Raw genomic sequence first — 17,598 nt, 5'->3', positions numbered from 1 at the left:
CTTTCTCCTGATAGAGATGAGGTAAGAAGAAACTATTTTTTTGTAAAATAACTATAGTTTAATATAATTTGATTGAAACTAAGAATATCATGGGAGTCATGTCCAAGAAAAACGTTTTCTGATGCATTTGTATAATGGCACAGGACCTATACAGTGCCATGAAACATATTTTTCGGTACAAATTTGGTAATGGTTCATAAATCTAAAGTTTCTGTACCTTAGTCAGAGTTTTCAGTTTAAACACTATTAAGGTTGTACTCACATTTGTGCCATACTCCAAGCACAAAGAAAAATATTTTGAGAACCAGCATAGAATAAGCACAGGCACGAGCACTCATTTAAAGTACATTTTTTCCTTTTCTTGTGTAGCAAAAAAAGGAGGGGGTTTAGGAGGAATACCCTATTGAGGATTAAAATTCCATGCTGCTTTGTGATTTATGCACCCTTGTTTCCAGTTTGTTAAATATTAAGTATATGAACAAATGCTCGGAAAAAATCCAGGCCCTCCCAGCAGGAATGGAACTCACAATCTTTCAGTTAACTGTTTGGTGCTTGAAGTACTGATCTGTAGGTGACTCATGTAGAGCGCAGGTTGTACGCTTTGGGTAGTCACAGGGCTTTTTATCTTGCGAGTACTACTGGACACTATTCAAAGCAACAAGTTAAATTACCTGCATCTCACAAGCAGATGAAGTAAGATAGTGTTGTGTACACTTTGAACCAACCAACCGCCCAAGTGTAATGAAACTAAAGTAGTGATAAGTAATGAAAATAATCTGAGGCCGTGTGGTAGCAATTGAACCCACAACAGTCCAGTTACCAGTTGGATGCTCTAACCACTGAGCGGTAAGACTGTCTCATATGGTGAAGGCTTGATTGAACATGCGAGAATTTCTTCATGTACTTAATATCTATGCATTTCAGTCTCATTGCACTTGGGTAAAATTTGATAAAGGCACACTCTTGATTTTTTAGATGAGATAAACAAATTTCTCAGTCCAGTGTAGAAGGGCTGTAACTCTACATGTAGTATGGACTTGCATCCATCCAGGATAAGTGGCAGTGCTGTGTGTGACTCATAGCTGCCGTTCTAATGAGATATCTGACTAACAACTTTTACCCAAAGGTAGAAATTTAAGATATCTTTTGGTCCTTTATTTAGGTGAAGTTTATAGATGACTCTGATCTCGCTTATGTAATGCAGCGGTACAGGGAGGTTCACGATTTTGTCCACACTCTGGCTGGCTTATCAATAAGGTTTGAGCACAAAATAAGCTTTTAAATATGTTCAATTTTATTCATTCAATACGAGAATTTGGTACATTGTGAGCAGAGTGATGGCAGATGTGTGTTAAAGTGACCTTTAACTCAACAGTTAGAGTTGATGCCAAAAAAGAACAACAACCTGATAAAATTTCATTTTGTACCTCTAATAGTCTCTCTTATGGTAAACAAGTCTTCAGTACTCACAGTGCCTACTTTCTAAATACAGTGGAACCTCGATTTAACGAAGGGCCAAGGGACTGACAAAATTTGTTCGCCACTTCGAGGCTTCGTTATATCGAGGTTCTTTTTCATATATTTTACTATCACAATTACTGGGGTAAAGAAAATCGTTCGTTATATCGAGGACTTCGTTATATAGAGGTTCGTGAAATCGAGTTTCCACTGTAACAGATTTAGATCGAGGTTCTTTTCACCTTGAAGAATGGTTGCCATAAGTGTTAGTGACTTTAATAGTGACTTGTCATCTTGCCGCAAAAGAAACCCCTAAGATGAAAAAAGCATCGTTCGATTTTCCAATCGATAGCCCAGTGGTTTTTGCCGCAGTTTAACGATGTTTTTACAGCTGATAGTGCATTGCATGCCCGGGGGGATTACTTGGGTTAATTTTTGCTGGGTATGTGCCGCTGGCCTCTCAGAGCCCCTACCCCATTATAGTCTATTTTGTGGCCAATTGTAGACCCCATCTTAGTCACTTTTGGGCAAATATGTAATTTTCGCGATCCCAACTTAGTCACTTTCTATTTTTGTATCTACCTTATCAATCCTTTAAATAGCGCCTTTTTCTTTAGCTAAACTGCAGAATACCCGGCCACTTCATATACAGCTTGTTGAATAACAAAAGCTGATCCATTGTTGTAAGGCCTCTTTTATCAAAGCTTTCCGACACATGCAAATAAAGTGGCATGAAGGGGCCGGCGGGTATTCTGTCGTCATACAATTCCACCCAACATAATTAAGTTCGCAAGATGTTCAATGGCGTTGTTTTAGTTTGTTATATTTCAAAGTCATTAGTACTTTGGAGTAAGGCTAATTGTGAAGCAACCAGACTCAATATGGTACTGAGACTGTTTACCTGTTTCAACTGTAGTCTCGCATACATATTCTCCGTATTACTCCATACAGTTCTCATGTTACTTGTTAGGAAAATTTACTCAAAAGTCAAGTCGTTTGTTGGGCCCAAAGGATAGAGCTATTTTCTTTTGACATTGAAATTACCAAAACGAACAAAATCAAAACACCAAACGAACAAGATTATAAAGATTTGACTTTTTTCACCAAGAGACTCAAATGCGCGGCGCTTTAGGTGAGATTAGAAAACACGCAGACCGGGGGACGGGGCGCACTTCCTTATAAGAGGCTACTGAGAAGGGGCCGCTGGATGGGGTCGCATTTTCACGACTGGATTGATTATAATGGGGTCGCATTTTCAATAGATTTACTAGAACGGGGTCGCACATTTTCGAATTTTGGGGTAAAAAAGTTCTTCATATTTACGGTTAGCAAACGTACCAGAATATTTGTACTGTAGGTGAAAAAAAGTGTCCTTCATTCAATTTATTCAAAATTAAAAAATGGGTCAATTCATTTTAGGATGGCCTATTTATCCATTATAACAATACATTTCACTTATGTATTAAAGGAGTAAAGTAGATAGGTGATCGCTTTTACCTAAAAGCCTGCTATAAGTGCTTACATAGTTGAAATTGACGAGCCATCCGTACAACAAAAACAAAACAAAACAAATAGGGCTGTGATCAGTCTCCCTTCACCCCGGCTTTGGAAAGAGTTTTAAACTTTGTTTGTGCTTGGATCTCGAATCAAGAACTTCAACGGACGATTGATGTTGCCGTTTAACTATTTCATGAAAAAAATGGTAACTACCTTCACTGTTCTCAGATGGTACTCCTTATAAGAGACTGAACGTCTGGTAATGGTCTTGTAGTATGATTCAAAGTGGACATACTTGACGTATTTCAAATTTCCTTAATGTTCTTTGGAATAGTTATCATATTTCTTACCATGTCCTTGTCGGCAGTGGAAAGGTTAATAACATGAATATTCAAGTAACTCTAAAGTCCATTTTATTTGTTCATTTTTAATAGTGTTCCTCATGAAATAGCTGTAAAGTGGTACGAGATGATACAAACTGGATTGCCCATGTGCGCTTTGAGTTCCATTGTGGCACCTATTAGAGTAACACCAAGGTACGGAAGGAAATTATTCTAATTAATACTTCTATCCATAAGAATTACTTGGTTCACTGGTTAATTGATCAGATAATTTTCTACTCCGGCCTATATACCTAGGGTGGGTGCCAGAGACTTTACATGCGCGTTTTCCGGTTTCGGTCAAGTCGTTATAGTGACCCGCGCGGAAGTTTTATCTCAAGGCTTCGCTGCTCGGCCTTCGGCCGAAGACGCATTGGCTTGCGGACGGCCCCGTAGCATCTTCGCCACATTAAATCCCCGTACGCGAGCAAAAACCACTCGTACCCAGGCAATTGATCACTTTCAGTTTTTTCCGTCGTGGAATGGAGCTAGCTTGCAATCGAGGCCAAGCTGTGGTAATAACCCACGTTTGATATTTAAAAATTCTAACATCTCTCCGATGCTTTCTGGTCATATTTCTATATTTGGTTTGGTTTTCTTTGTGCTCAAGTCTCTTCTGGGAATTGCGACAAAACAGAGTCGTGAAAAAGTTGCAATTTTCCCCCCTTAAAGCCTCGAAGTTATGTTATGAGTGATGAGTGTACAAATAAAAAATAAACAAACAATCGGAGATAATTTCCTTCCAAAAAGAACAGCACCAATTCGTGAGACAAAGCACAACAAACATTTGATTAGCTAAGCAGTGCCTTTACTCGTGCGTTTTACGTCACTTTGCCGTTCTCTGCAAAACTACGGGTATAACGTCCAAAGAGAAAGTGAAGACAGACTGGCTAATTTTCCTTTTTCTCTGTAAACTAATTTACACCATGAACATTCCCTTCACGTCAATAAAGCAAAAAACAAAAACTAAAACAACCAAAAAATAAAAAAAACATAGTGAAGCAATTAAAAGAAAGGGCGTGATTTTAAAATGCTGTTTTTTTTTTCAAGTGACGTTTTACTTGGCTCTGCCAGATGTAGCTCTGACAGGTTTCTAGGGTTGTGAAGCAAATGGTGCTTTTTAAAGGTTATTTAGATAGTAAAGAACGAGAAAAACATATATAAAACCTTTAGCAGTTTTCCCCGCCAGTATAAGCCGCAACCACAAGGTAGTCCCGGTTTCTTAGTCAGGGTGTGGTCTGTTACGCGCGATTTGTAAAGAATATGAGGTCTAGCCGACTCCCTCAAAACAGCTTCAAACAGAAGTGAATAGACTTCGGATTTTTTGGGTGTTTTAACAAACTTAAATGGAAAATAAGAAAAAAAAAAAGAGTGCGGAATAGAATGTGCACAGGAAATAAAATACGTATTATATCACATGTGAAATACAATTTATTTAGTATATGTGAAAATAAAGAAAAAGAGTGCGGAATAGAGTGCAGTGGCGTTTTCTGTTTTCTACAGTTGAGACGCCTGGGAACGAGGCAGCCAGGGTACTCACAGAGAGGCTCTTGTAGTCTCGCCTATTAATAACTCTTGCCCTGTAAATTTCTCTACAGGGAACGCGCCAACCTGAGGAAATATTACATCCCCTGGGCTGTGTACTGTGGCTATCAATCTAAGTTTTTCATGAACGTTTATTTTGAGAAACACTTTGAGGAACCATTGGAGGACCTTTGTCAAAGATTGAACTTTGTTCCTGCGCCCAAAATCCAGAGCATCTCTTAGTAAATAATACGTATTTTTAGTTTATTTTGAGGTGAAGTACGCGTTGTATATGTTATGAAAGATGAACCGTACCGTATCGTAAATCCTCTATTATTATTGCCTTATTTTTTTTTCAAGCACTTTTAAGGGGGGGGGGGGGGGGCTTAATAGAGAGGGCAGCTTAAAAGAGACGGGGGGGGGCTTATTTAATTTAGCGAAACGCATCACCTGTAGAATTATCATTTCTGCTGTGTAAATTTTTATCTCGTGAAGGTTGCAGCTTAGAATTTTCATCGACAGGAGCAAGGTTTCTCGAGGACGGACTTGTGGTTACTGGGCGGTATACTGCTTTGTCTAACGATAAGAAAATTGTGACAATTCTCCACAGAGAACTAGAGCGCAAAGTTGAGAAAGTTAAGCATATGAAGTTGGAGGTCATGCAGCCGAAGACCAAAAACAATATGAGCTTCCAGCCTGAATGAACCATAACTGATCAGTCCACGTTAATTGTTAATTTTTTGGTGAAGAATAAGGATTGGGGGAGGGGGGGGGGGGGGTTAATAGAGAGGGGGTGCTTATTTGAGAGGGGGGACTTAATAGAGAATTTACGGTATTCTAATTTGTTGTCGTAATTGTTGCATGATAAATGAAACATTTTATGAAACAGAATTTTTATTTATCTCATGATAAATGAATAATTTGAAAATCGGTTTGGCATCATGAACTGACTAATTATTCATTAACACACTTTTTCTTGTTTTTTGCTCTTTTAGGTTAATTAGAGAAAAGAAAATTGTAGTTAAACGATGATCTAAGATGAAGGAAAAAAAACAGTTTCATTATCGTACAGGAAATTAAAAACAATATTTCACAAATGTATGATTAAGTTAGATGACTGCATGAGAAGACAATTTTTTTTCGTTCTTGTCAATTTGTGGATTTATTGCAAGAGGATGGAAAGGCAGGTGCTTTTCTGGATCAAAACAAGAATCTAAAAAAGGATGATGTACGCCATACTAAGAGAGGTTTGCAACGTTTTTCTGTTTTTAGTGGTCAAGAATGTAGAAAACGACGCGAAAGAGATACCGATGAATAGATGTACTAAACCGATGAAACGAATGATAATAAAGTTTGATGAACGTGCTTTGTGTTTATGTGAAAATGGGAGACGTAGTAGAACATTTAAAAACAGGAAGAAAAAGCTGTAATTATATCAGTGACATTGAACTTATTTTACGGGAAAAGTAGTGTTGAGTGGATGGAAATTTGAGTAAACACTGGAGAGAAGTGGAAATTCGTTTGGTTTTAGTTCTAGATAACTAATGACGTTTAGTATCGCAGGGTCATGTTACTAAGCAAGACCAGGTTATTTTTTTCGGGTAAAGAAAATAATAACACTTGGACATGATGGGGCCATTTTTAATGTTAAGGTTTTTAAATGCCAAATTAAAATAGTCTGATGTTTTTTTCTTTGCTCCTTTAAAAATGTTGGTTCTTCAGGTTCAACCTCATGTTTGCATGACCTCTTTCGCGTTTTTTGTCAAAAAGACAAAAAGGGAAAAGAAATGTTTTGATCACAATTGATGATGAATGTCAGAGACCACAGCCCTTAGTATGAGTTAGTAGCACTGAAAGAAAAAACGTACAAATTTGACAACGTCATTTTACATTCAGGCGGTGTACCATCAGCAAGGACTGAAAAAGCAAATAGTCTGCGTTGTGAAGAATGTTAGGAGCCACCTTATCAACTTGCTTAGAAAGGACCGCAATGCATGTTTGTGCAGATCTGAACTCTGCGCCTGAAGTTCTAAGTTCTGTTATTGTAAAGAACTTTAAGAAAAACGCAGATGTGCTTGTAGATTCAGGAGACGTGCTCAAACGTCCAAATATTTTTCATATCAGTTTCTCTGGACAATAAAACTTTTAGTTTACTTTCATGTTACTGAACCAAAAAAAAAAATCAAAAGGCTTGGGCTTTGAGTTGTTGGCTTTAGTAACAGTCCAAATCCCTTTCCTCCCAGTGATAAGAATTTACTGAAATACCTTATTTTTATTCTGTCAGTTTACACCGGTTAGAATGTTCATGTAACACGAAACTTCAGGCGAAACGCTTTTTTTAAAAACAAACAAAATATTTTGCGTGTGTTACCATGAAACTGAGTGGTTCAGTGCGTTGACAATGTGGCAATTAAGTCGATTATGCTTTGTCCTAAAATTGGCACACGACCGTTCTCAGCAAAGAATATTTAACAGCACCTGGTTTAAGGCTTCTTTAAAGACGGAAATTTCACAATTTGTAAAGAAAGTACCAAATACAATGATATTAGAAAAAAAAAGGAAAGACAGAAAAGCTCGAAATATAATAACTGAGAACATCCCCGTGTAGTTTTCGATTCATGCGTTCTTTTGATATTCCTGTTAAGTGAAACGTCATGCTTATTTTGCATATTTCCATTATTTTTTTTTAAAGTGCATATCAAGTTGTTTCTTGACAAATGTTTTGGTGTCCGCTCAGGAGTGTTCATTTAAACCGTCATTAAAGTTCTAAGTTCTCATTTAAAATGCAGATCAAACATTTATAAGACAGCTGCAGTGTTGTGAAGAAGTCAGAAGGTTGCAAGTCGCCTTGGAACACACCCTCTTAAAAGAAAACTTAGTTGAACTGGAAGAACACGATGACATCGCTGAACAACACGTCTGTTGTCAGTGGAACTTCTGAAGACTACGGAGTGATCCAATACCAGGAAACTCTACCCCTGCGTGTTTTTCGTCATACCTTGTTTACACTGATCATCTTGGCCAGCTTGATCGGTAACTCGGTCGTTTGCAAAGCAATTTGGAGAGCGCCTCACCGCAAGCCGTTTTCATACCATCTCGTTGCCAACATGGCCTTTGCAGAAATCGTCAACTCTCTCTGCTTACCGATCATGTACGTCTGGCAGTATGAAAAAGGACACAAGAATGTTGTCATCCGCGATATCTGGTGCGTTGACAATCCCATCCAAGTTATTTCATTGATGGTAGTAACTTATTCGCTGGCAGCGCTCGCATTCTACCGCTACCGAGTACTCATCAACTCCATCCAAAAACACGTATCTGGGAAATTGAAGACTGTGATCTTTTCCTGTTTGTGGCTTGTCCCTACTGCTGTCTGTGTGCCCATATTCATTCGAAACAGGTTCGTAGGTGGCCATTGTGAATTGCATCCTGTTGGGAATGTCTATGCCTATTCTCTTGTGTATTTCACCCTGAAGTATGTCCTACCCTACCTGGTCATGCTAGCATCTTACGGAGCGGTAGCATGGAAGCTAAGACAGCGAATCGCCCAAAACACCTCCTATGCTCGCAGAAACTCGAGCACCCTTTCTCCAGTTGCACCTCTAGAACTTCACACCAACTATCGGAGGAGAGAAACTACGACGCCAGAAGAACACCGACCAGGCCTAGTCTTAATAGATGTGAATAACCGTAGATGCACCAAGCCAGAAAACACCACTGACGCCGAGCAAGATTTACTGAAGATGATATTTGCGATAATTCTAATATTTGTAATTTGTTATTTCCCATATCAAGCCGTGTATTTGTGGGAAAGTTTAGCTGATGTAAACGAGTGGAAATTTCGGTATCATAGCCTAATGCGAAGGTATAGTTTTATATTAATTTGTTTGCCAAGTGCTTTGCATCCTGTGTGTTACGGAACAATGAACAGCTTTTATGCTAAGGCATTCTCTAAGATGTTTCTTTGCAAATCCTAAAATCCTAACCATGTTTCTTTTTTATTTTCTTTTGGAGTATGATTTAAAGAAAGTTTTATTTTTAATGGCTGAATAAAGGAAGACAAGTAAGAGACTTTAAATCAAGTGGAAAATAAAACAGCAGCGCTATCCCGTAATTCACCCGAAAAATATATAAAAATATAAAGCATAATATTGATATCATTGAAAGAAGGTTAAAGCAATAATGTATTTTGTGTTTGTTCGTACAAAAAACGAAAAAAGATAAAACGGAAGTCGATTTTTGTTTTTCCGTTTTTGTGTTTTCTTGTACATAAAAAGAAAAACGATAAAACGGAAGTCATTGTTCGTTTTTCCGTTTTTTTTGTTTGTTTGTACATAAAAGGAAAAACGATAAAACGGAAGTCGAATTTCGTTTTTCGTTTTTTGTGTTTCTTCTTTCGAAAAAACACAAAACGATAAAACGGAAGTCAAATTTTGTTTATCTTTTTTTGGAAAAAAATAGCATAAAACAGTAAAAAGAAGATATTGAGTAATTTTTTTTTATGGAGAGATAAGATTTATGGATTCAAGAAAAGAAACAAGGTGTTCTGGAATTTTGGCAATTTTTTGAGATTTTACCATTATTTTTAAGTGCAAAAATTATTTGGCGCCGTCATATTATAAAATTTCGATAAAAAGGGTGCTTTTAAAGCAAAAGCAATTTAGACACTTGTAACAGTTCTGTTATTGTAAAGAACTTTAAGATAAACGCAGATGTGCTTGTAGATTCAGGAGACGTGCTCAAACGTCCAAATATTTTTCATATCAGTTTCTCTGGACAATAAAACTTTTAGTTTACTTTCATGTTACTGAAAAAAAAAAAAAATCAAAAAGGTTGGGCTTTGAGTTGTTGGCTTTAGTAACAGTCCAAATCCCTTTCCTGCCAGTGATAAGAATTTACTGAAATACCTTATTTTTATTTTGTCAGTTTACACCGGTTAGAATGTTCATGTAACGCGAAACTTCAGGCGAAACGCTTTTTTTAAAAACAAACAAAATATTTTGCGTGTGTTACCATGAAACTGAGTGGTTCAGTGCGTTGACAATGTGGCAATTAAGTCGATTATGCTTTGTCCTAAAATTGGCACACGACCGTTCTCAGCAAAGAATATTTAACAGCACCTGGTTTAAGGCTTCTTTAAAGACGGAAATTTCACAATTTGTAAAGAAAGTACCAAATACAATGATATTAGAAAAAAAAAGAAAGACAGAAAAGCTCGAAATATAAAAACTGAGAACAACCCCGTGTAGTTTTCGATTTATGCGTTCTTTTGATATTCCTGTTAAGTGAAACGTCATGCTTATTTTGCATATTTCCATTATTTTTTTTTAAAGTGCATGTCAAGTTGTTTCTTGACAAATGTTTTGGTGTCCGCTCAGGAGTGTTCATTAAAACCGTCAGTAAAGTTCTAAGTTGCCATTTATAATGCAGATCAAACATTTATAAGACAGCTGCAGTGTTGTGAAGAAGTCAGAAGGTTGCAAGTCGCCTTGGAACACACCCTCTTAAAAGAAAACTTAGTTGAACTGGAAGAACACGATGACATCGCTGAACAACACGTCTGTTATCAGTGGAACTTCTGAAGACTACGGAGTGATCCAATACCAGGAAACTCTACCCCTGCGTGTTTTTCGTCATACCTTGTTTACACTGATCATCTTGGCCAGCTTGATCGGTAACTCGGTCGTTTGTAAAGCAATTTGGAGAGCGCCTCACCGCAAGCCGTTTTCATACCATCTCGTTGCCAACATGGCCTTTGCAGAAATCGTCAACTCTCTCTGCTTACCGATCATGTACGTCTGGCAGTATGAAAAAGGACACAAGAATGTTGTCATCCACGATATCTGGTGCGTTGACCATCCCATCCAAGTTATTTCATTGATGGTAGTAACTTATTCGCTGGCAGCGCTCGCATTCTACCGCTACCGAGTATTCATCAACCCCATCCAAAAACACGTATCTGGGAAATTGAAGACTGTGATCTTTTCCTGTTTGTGGCTTGTCCCTACTGCTGTCTGTGTGCCCATATTCATTCGAAACAGGTTCGTAGGTGGCCATTGTGAATTGTATCCTTTTGGGAATGTCTATGCCTATTCTTTCGTGTTATTCACCCTGAATTATGCCCTACCCTACCTGGTCATGCTAGCATCTTACGGAGCGGTAGCGTGGAACCTAAGACAGCGAATCGGCCAAAACACTTCCTATGCTCGCAGTAACTCGAGCACCCTTTCCTCAGTTGCACCCCTAGAACTCCACACTAACTATCGGAGGAGAGAAACTACGACGCCAGAAGAACACCGACCAGGCCTAGTCTTAATAGATGTGAATAACCGTAGATGCACCAAGCCAGAAAACACCACTGACGCCGAGCAAGATTTACTGAAGATGATATTTGCGATAATTCTAATATTTGTGATTTGTTATTTCCCATATCAAGCCGTGTTTTTGTGGGAAAGTTTAGCTGATGTAAACGAGTGGAAATTTCGGTATCATAGCCTAATGCGAAGGTATAGTTTTATATTAATTTGTTTGCCAAGTGCTTTGCATCCTGTGTGTTACGGAACAATGAACAGCTTTTATGCTAAGGCATTCTCTAAGATGTTTCTTTGCAAATCCTAAAATCCTAACCATGTTTCTTTTCTATTTTCTTTTGGAGTATGATTTAAAGAAAGTTTTATTTTTAATAGCTGAATAAAGGAAGACAAGTAAGAGACTTTAAATCAAGTGGAAAATAAAACAGCAGCGCTATCCCGTAATTCACCCGAAAAATATATAAAAATATAAAGCATAACATTGATATCATTGAAAGAAGGTTAAATCAATAAAGGATGAAATGTTAAAGTTCGTCTAAGGGTAACAAGATCAACAGAGATTAAAATTGAAAAAAAAAAAAAATTAGTTTTTCCGTTGTAAGGAGAGATTTCCCATGTATTCCTTATTTGATTCGAATTTCACATCTAGCTTTTAAATATTCCCTTTGAAGTTGTGTTAACCGTGATTTGCATTGAATTTGCATTGAGTTGTTTTAGTTCCCTTAAATTATACACATTTTACTTCAATGTTTACTTTTAAAAGGATAATTTGTTTCTGGATAATTATACAGCTTAGTCACTGAATAACTGGATCTTTCGCCTGTTCAAATACCAACCGTTCGTAGTTTTCAGTTTTGACATTTTGAGGGATCCTGAGCAAAGGAAACTCGAATTCGTTTACACAGCTTTCTTTGTAGGTTTCCTAAAATTCACTTGCTTGACTGACATTTAATTTTGAGTTATTTAGTTTAACATATGAACTTTAAAACTGGATTTATCCAGATTTGTTTTCGCTGTTCAGCTGATTTTATTCAGCCTTCTTTCCATTTGTTTTGTGATGTTGTAATAAGGCAAAGTTGGTCGGTTTGTATAAATAGAGCACTGTTATTCCTGTTTTTCGATTTTACATTGCGGATATATTTGACTGTATGATTTACGTTCACGAGCTGAAGATTAAACTGTTGAAGTCCAAGTTTGAGTCCTGTCCTGTTTCCAGTTGTAGCAGATCCTAGTACCTTGGAATAGTGACGAGTTCCTTTCCCGCTAGCCAAGCGAGTTGTAGAGTTAGTTTTCTCCTTGTTGTTCTTAAGCCGAAGTCGCTCGAGTTCTCTTAACGCTTATCTCCCCGATTTGTGCTTGGAACTGACTAAACCTATCGTCACACCTTCGTTCTCTCGGCCTGCCTAAGCTTGATGTGACCAGCTGCAGGAATATTGTGGAAACCTGAACGAAAAACTCGACGAACGAAAGCAAGGCAATGGAATGAGCCCGAATGATCGGGGTTATATGAAGAAAGGTTAGCATCATTTTTCAAGTAATATATCAAACATGAGATGCAGTGTTTCATCACCAGATGAAACACCGAGAAGAGAGTTGAAAATACGACGCGCAGCGGAGTATTTTTGACGAACTTCGAGGTGTTTCATCTGGTGATGAAACACTGTGTCGAATGTTTGATATTTCTTCTCAAACAAAATCATTTTTGAAGGAGAAATTAAGGATGCAAATACTAAGCAGTGTTTTATCCGATTTCCAAACACTCATTAAACATTAATTTCCTTTGTATTTTCTTAATGAATTATTAATGAGTTTGAGAATAACCGAGAAAATATAGATGAAAGAAGTGTGACGTAAAATTTGGGTTTTTAAGGTGACCCGAGCCTACCTATATGCGTGTTGGTTACGTTTTTGAATCGCGTTTCGAAGGTTCCCGTCTTGAGGAGAAATAAAGCTACAGACCCCATTAAGTACTTTAATCGATCCATTTTCAGCTGCAACGGAAACCCTTGTATTAGGTAATTTAATCAAGCTTGTTTGATTTTCCATCACATTCGCACGGGCACTTTGCGATTGGGGTAATGAAAAGAATAAGGTGATTGTCATATTTTTTTCCTGTTTATCCCCAAGTGGAAAACTTCCCGTGCGAATGTGATGTCAAGTACAAGGGCTTTCAGCGCAGCTGAAAAATGGACGGTTAGAAGTACTGGAGTTGGTGGCTCTATTTCTCCTCAAGACGGAAACCTGCGACGCTAAAAACTCTTAAGAGTTTTTCTTAGATGCTATATTTTGCCTTGTTAAGATAGGTTTCGAAAAGAGATGGACAAATACAAAATAAGTTGTTATAATTAGAGAAATACAGCATTTTTGCATGTTTTATTTTTATTTTCAGATAAAAAGGGATTACAAAACAGTCAGGAATGAATTATTTGATTTGTCTAGAATTAATTGTAAAAGGTTTCCAACACTTAAGAAATTTTTATTTCGGAGCTAACGAGCGATATAAATAGAACAGATAGTTGCAAAAATCCGCGTCATTCTGCAGTGACAGAGTTCAAAATTAAGAGTGGTTGTCAGAGAAAACCGGGCAAAATGTTAAAAATGTCAACGGAAGGGGGTTGACAGAATAAGTTTATACTAACATCATAAATAGGTCTGGTGGAGCAATGGACAAATATACCAAACATAGGTTCTTCACTGCTCTTGTATTAGAGATACGAGCATCACTTTTTTCGACCCCCTCGGATGCCATTTTTATAAGCAAATTTTTACCATTTTCTGAAACTCACAGAACCCTCCAAATTTAACGAGCGAAGTTTATTTTTTGTATGCGATACAACACATCACAGAACTACTTTCTAAAACCATAAGATTTGTTAAGTATCCACGGACAAGACTAAAATTTTCTTATTTTATCTGACCTAAACTCAGTGTCTGCAAACGAGCAAAAAATCGGGCATTTTTGAATTGATCTACAGCGCACAACTAAAACGACAGAACAACTCTGACAGCCAAATTGCAGTCTACTATCATCCATGTAACCAAAACACTAATAATCATTTTGGGCCATTGAAACAGGAGGAAATTAGAAAACTCACATTTGTTATAGTTTCCAAGCTTTTTCTTGCAGACAGGCCGATCCCTTTGTGTTTGTTTTAAGTCCTCTTCGTGAATTTTCTTTCATATTTCGCTGTAAAGTATGTTCAGCAGCTGGAGAACATATCAAAAAGCTCGAAATACTGCCTAGGTTACATTTTCAAAGGGCAAAAAGTGCTGAACGATAGGATGAAACTAGAAAATAACAAAGCGACGCCATCTTGAAATTGAGCACTCAGGAGGGACTGGCACTAGTAGCTGCGTTCGATATCTAACATAAGGACAAAAATTGCAAATTTTTCAGGACTCAATTGTCTCGTAATTACCAAAAGAGACTTGAGCACATAGAAAACCAAACCTAATACAGAAATGTAACCAGAAAGCCTCGGATTCATGTAAGAAGTTCCTTTATCGAACGTTGGGTATTACGAACTATTACCAGGAGCCTATGGGCTCCTGTAATTACCAGTAAGATAAAAAACAAAAAACAAACAAACCAGCTTATCAGCGACCTACTCCAGTCTTATTTCTTCTTCAGTTACTTCTTTTAGTTGAATTTAGCTTGTTTTTCTTTCAAAGGAAAAAACAAGAAGAACGCTTGATCGCAGGTTAATTGCTTCATTCCCTAGCCTCCTCATTTCGAGGTGTCCCGTGAATCTAGATATAAATATAAAGATCTATTTTGTCTCTTCATGAATCACTTAACTTCGCTCTCATGGGAGCTAGCTAGACTTGCTATATATATTAACCTCGCGAGTTTCTAAGCGTGCGGCCTAACTACGGGCAGTAGATATTGCTTGCTGTAAAATTTGCAGTAATTTTTATCACCTAAAATAAACAGTTGAATAAGCGTGCGGAGCGGGCATTTTAGGCCGCAAAGCGGCCAAGAGAGCGAACGAAGTAATTTTTGAAAGCCCGGGGGGAGGGGGGGGGGGGGGGAGACTCCGCATATGAAAGTGGTGGGGATGCTCGTCGTCTCGCTTAGGGGTGTAAATTTCGGATTTTGGTCTCATTTAGGGTGTTCTGGGCAAAACGCCATCATATTTAGCCGTGAAGGTCTCGTTTAGGGTAGCACGCGAAAAAAGATAAAAATATATCTTTGATATGTATATTTTTAATTCGTTTTATTTACGCCATTCATATCATCCAAGTTTTCTCATTTGTCTGTGTTTCAACATGGTCTCTTTTAGGGATCAAAAAAGGCTTGGGCCACGCCCAGATCGGTCTCCTTTAGGGGTTTAATTCAAAATTTCCGACGAGCATCCCCACCCCTTTCATATGCGTAGTCCCTCCCCCCGGTTTAAAAGTAAGCCTTCTAACTGATGATCTCATCGTTATCACTTCGCATTTCCATAAGGTAATAGAATGTTGACAAGAGCTGTCAAAATAAACCATTCAAAGGGTTTACCAGATCTGGTTTACCGGAAGGATCCCGAAGGAGCTTTTGTTGAAAGTACCATTACAGGGGTTCCTACGGCTGTCACTCCGTACCCCTTCCCCTCATTGTTTTTCCTGCTCACTTCTTTTTCAGTATGCTCTTTGCACGGTCCACACAAGCTAAACGCCACGGGTCCGGACGAATTTTTACCTGTGCAACCCGTTTAGAGGGAACGTGAAAATTCCCCATAGATTGCAATACTGTTTGCAGCTCAAAAACTTTACGGTTCCGTGGGTTGCATGTAAAGAATGTAAAGAAAAGGCGGATCCATGCAAGTTTTTGGCAGTTCAAAAATTTTTAATAGGAGTCTGAGTGTTAACTCGAGTTTTGACATCTTCTACATCTCTTCGTCACTGGATTTATATATATCATGGCTATGATATATATATATATATATATAGCCCCATCCCTGGAAAAGGTATCCAGTTACGGTCTACTACCCCGACTTATATGTATATGGCTCCTGGCAGAGTGTAAAAAAGTAATTTTGTGCAATTTTGCAGCGTAATTAGCGTTGCTAGATAACTCTGTCCGCCATCAGAAGCCCGTAAACCACAATATATAAAAATGTATAAGTAAAGACTACACATCAATATTAATATTAATAATTGTAAAAATTCTAGTATGAGCCATTAAAATTGTTGAATGACCTTCTTCTGTGAATCGACTCCGCCATTTCGAATTTTGTTCAAAAAAACCTCTGACCTAGCAGCCCGGCTGCATCTTGCGCCCATCATCTGCCCCCAAGGCGTGAGGATCTGGCTCCTTTTTCATAGGAAATTCATAAATTGTCTACTAAAACACTGTGCAATATGGAAGCAAGGCCAATTTAAGCACTAAAAACTGCTCAGATATCTCAGAATTGGAAGAAAACTAGTAGGAGAAATTGATCAGAAATTACGCAAAAAGTTGCTTGAAACGAAAAAAGTTGCTCGAAATACTATAAGTTGCCAAAAAGTTGGCGAGCAACTTGTGGAAAGCTCTAGGGAGAAGGGAGAGTGGGGGGAGGGGTGGGAGGGGTGGGAGGCTACTCAATAAAGCTTTGTTCAGAGAGGCTTCGCCCCGAGGTCCAGTCCCTTACCCTTAAATATACTATTTTTGACAAAAGGTACTCCTTTCGTGTATCTTCCATTAAAAAGTTGTACCCTTTATATCTGCTTCGTGAGAATAAATCGGTAAGAAAGGAGGTCTTCCGGTCATTTTCGAGTAATCTTAACATGTAAATGATATTGCCATAAGGCGTGTTTCTTCGAAGCATTTTAATAATAGGCTCTTTAAAATACTTAATGAAAGATTTTCCTCTCCTTTCACATACTACAACTTGTGATTTCCTAGCTACCCTTTGATACACCTGATGCTTGAAAGAGGTACCCTTCGGGCGAAGCCTTCCGGACTATGAAACTGTGCATCAGGAAATCATGAGGAGATGAGTGGACCCTGGGACATGGACGGTGATTGAAGACTAACGCAAAAATAAATGATACAAAAAAGAGTCCAAAGAAACGCTTAGACTTATATGGGATAACTCAAAATGAAGTGAATGAAGAGCAAATGAAGACTGAATAAAGTAATGCCAATTGGTCACCTGTTCACCACACCCCATCACTCCGCCGAAAAAAAAAACGACTACAATTTAACTAAAAGTAGAAAGAAGAAGAAGAAATAGGACTGTAATAGGTCGCTGATAAGCCGGTTTGATTGTTCCGTGGGATGCCTGTGGCACTCCCACGGTAAAAATCCGGTTCGGTTGTACCCAAAATTGCAAAGCCAGCCAATAGGATTGCCTAAAATCTTTATCGATTAATGCTTCTTCCAAGCCGACCAATCAGATTGTACAAAATCTGTATCGATTTTTAATCGATTTGCTTCCTCTGAAGAAAGTCGAATTGAGTTTTTC

The 17,598-nt window shown here is 38.0% G+C and overlaps 1 protein-coding gene across 3 annotated transcripts in view; it reads left to right on the top strand.

Annotated features, from left to right (window-relative positions):
- LOC140939192 (ubiquinone biosynthesis protein COQ4 homolog, mitochondrial-like) overlaps positions 1-17,598 on the top strand; it is a 30,642-nt gene that overhangs the window by 5,496 nt on the left and 7,548 nt on the right. The window contains exons 5-9 of one of the 3 annotated variants that reach the window (XM_073388762.1): positions 1-21; positions 1,163-1,257; positions 3,390-3,491; positions 4,934-5,101; positions 5,855-6,336. The exon at positions 1-21 is cut by the window's left edge and continues 3 nt beyond it. In XM_073388762.1, the coding sequence (XP_073244863.1) occupies positions 1-21; positions 1,163-1,257; positions 3,390-3,491; positions 4,934-5,101; position 5,855 (387 nt within the window). In that variant the 3' untranslated portion in view covers positions 5,856-6,336. Of the gene's footprint in view, positions 22-1,162; positions 1,258-3,389; positions 3,492-4,933; positions 5,168-5,854; positions 6,337-17,598 lie in introns of those variants that run through there. The other 2 variants (XM_073388761.1, XM_073388760.1) reach the window with 2 other exon arrangements.

Source organism: Porites lutea, chromosome 5 (assembly GCF_958299795.1).
Source record: "Porites lutea chromosome 5, jaPorLute2.1, whole genome shotgun sequence".
NCBI lineage: Eukaryota > Metazoa > Cnidaria > Anthozoa > Scleractinia > Poritidae > Porites > Porites lutea.
Note: the sequence above shows the minus strand (reverse complement) of the source record. Positions and strands in the feature narration are given on the sequence as shown.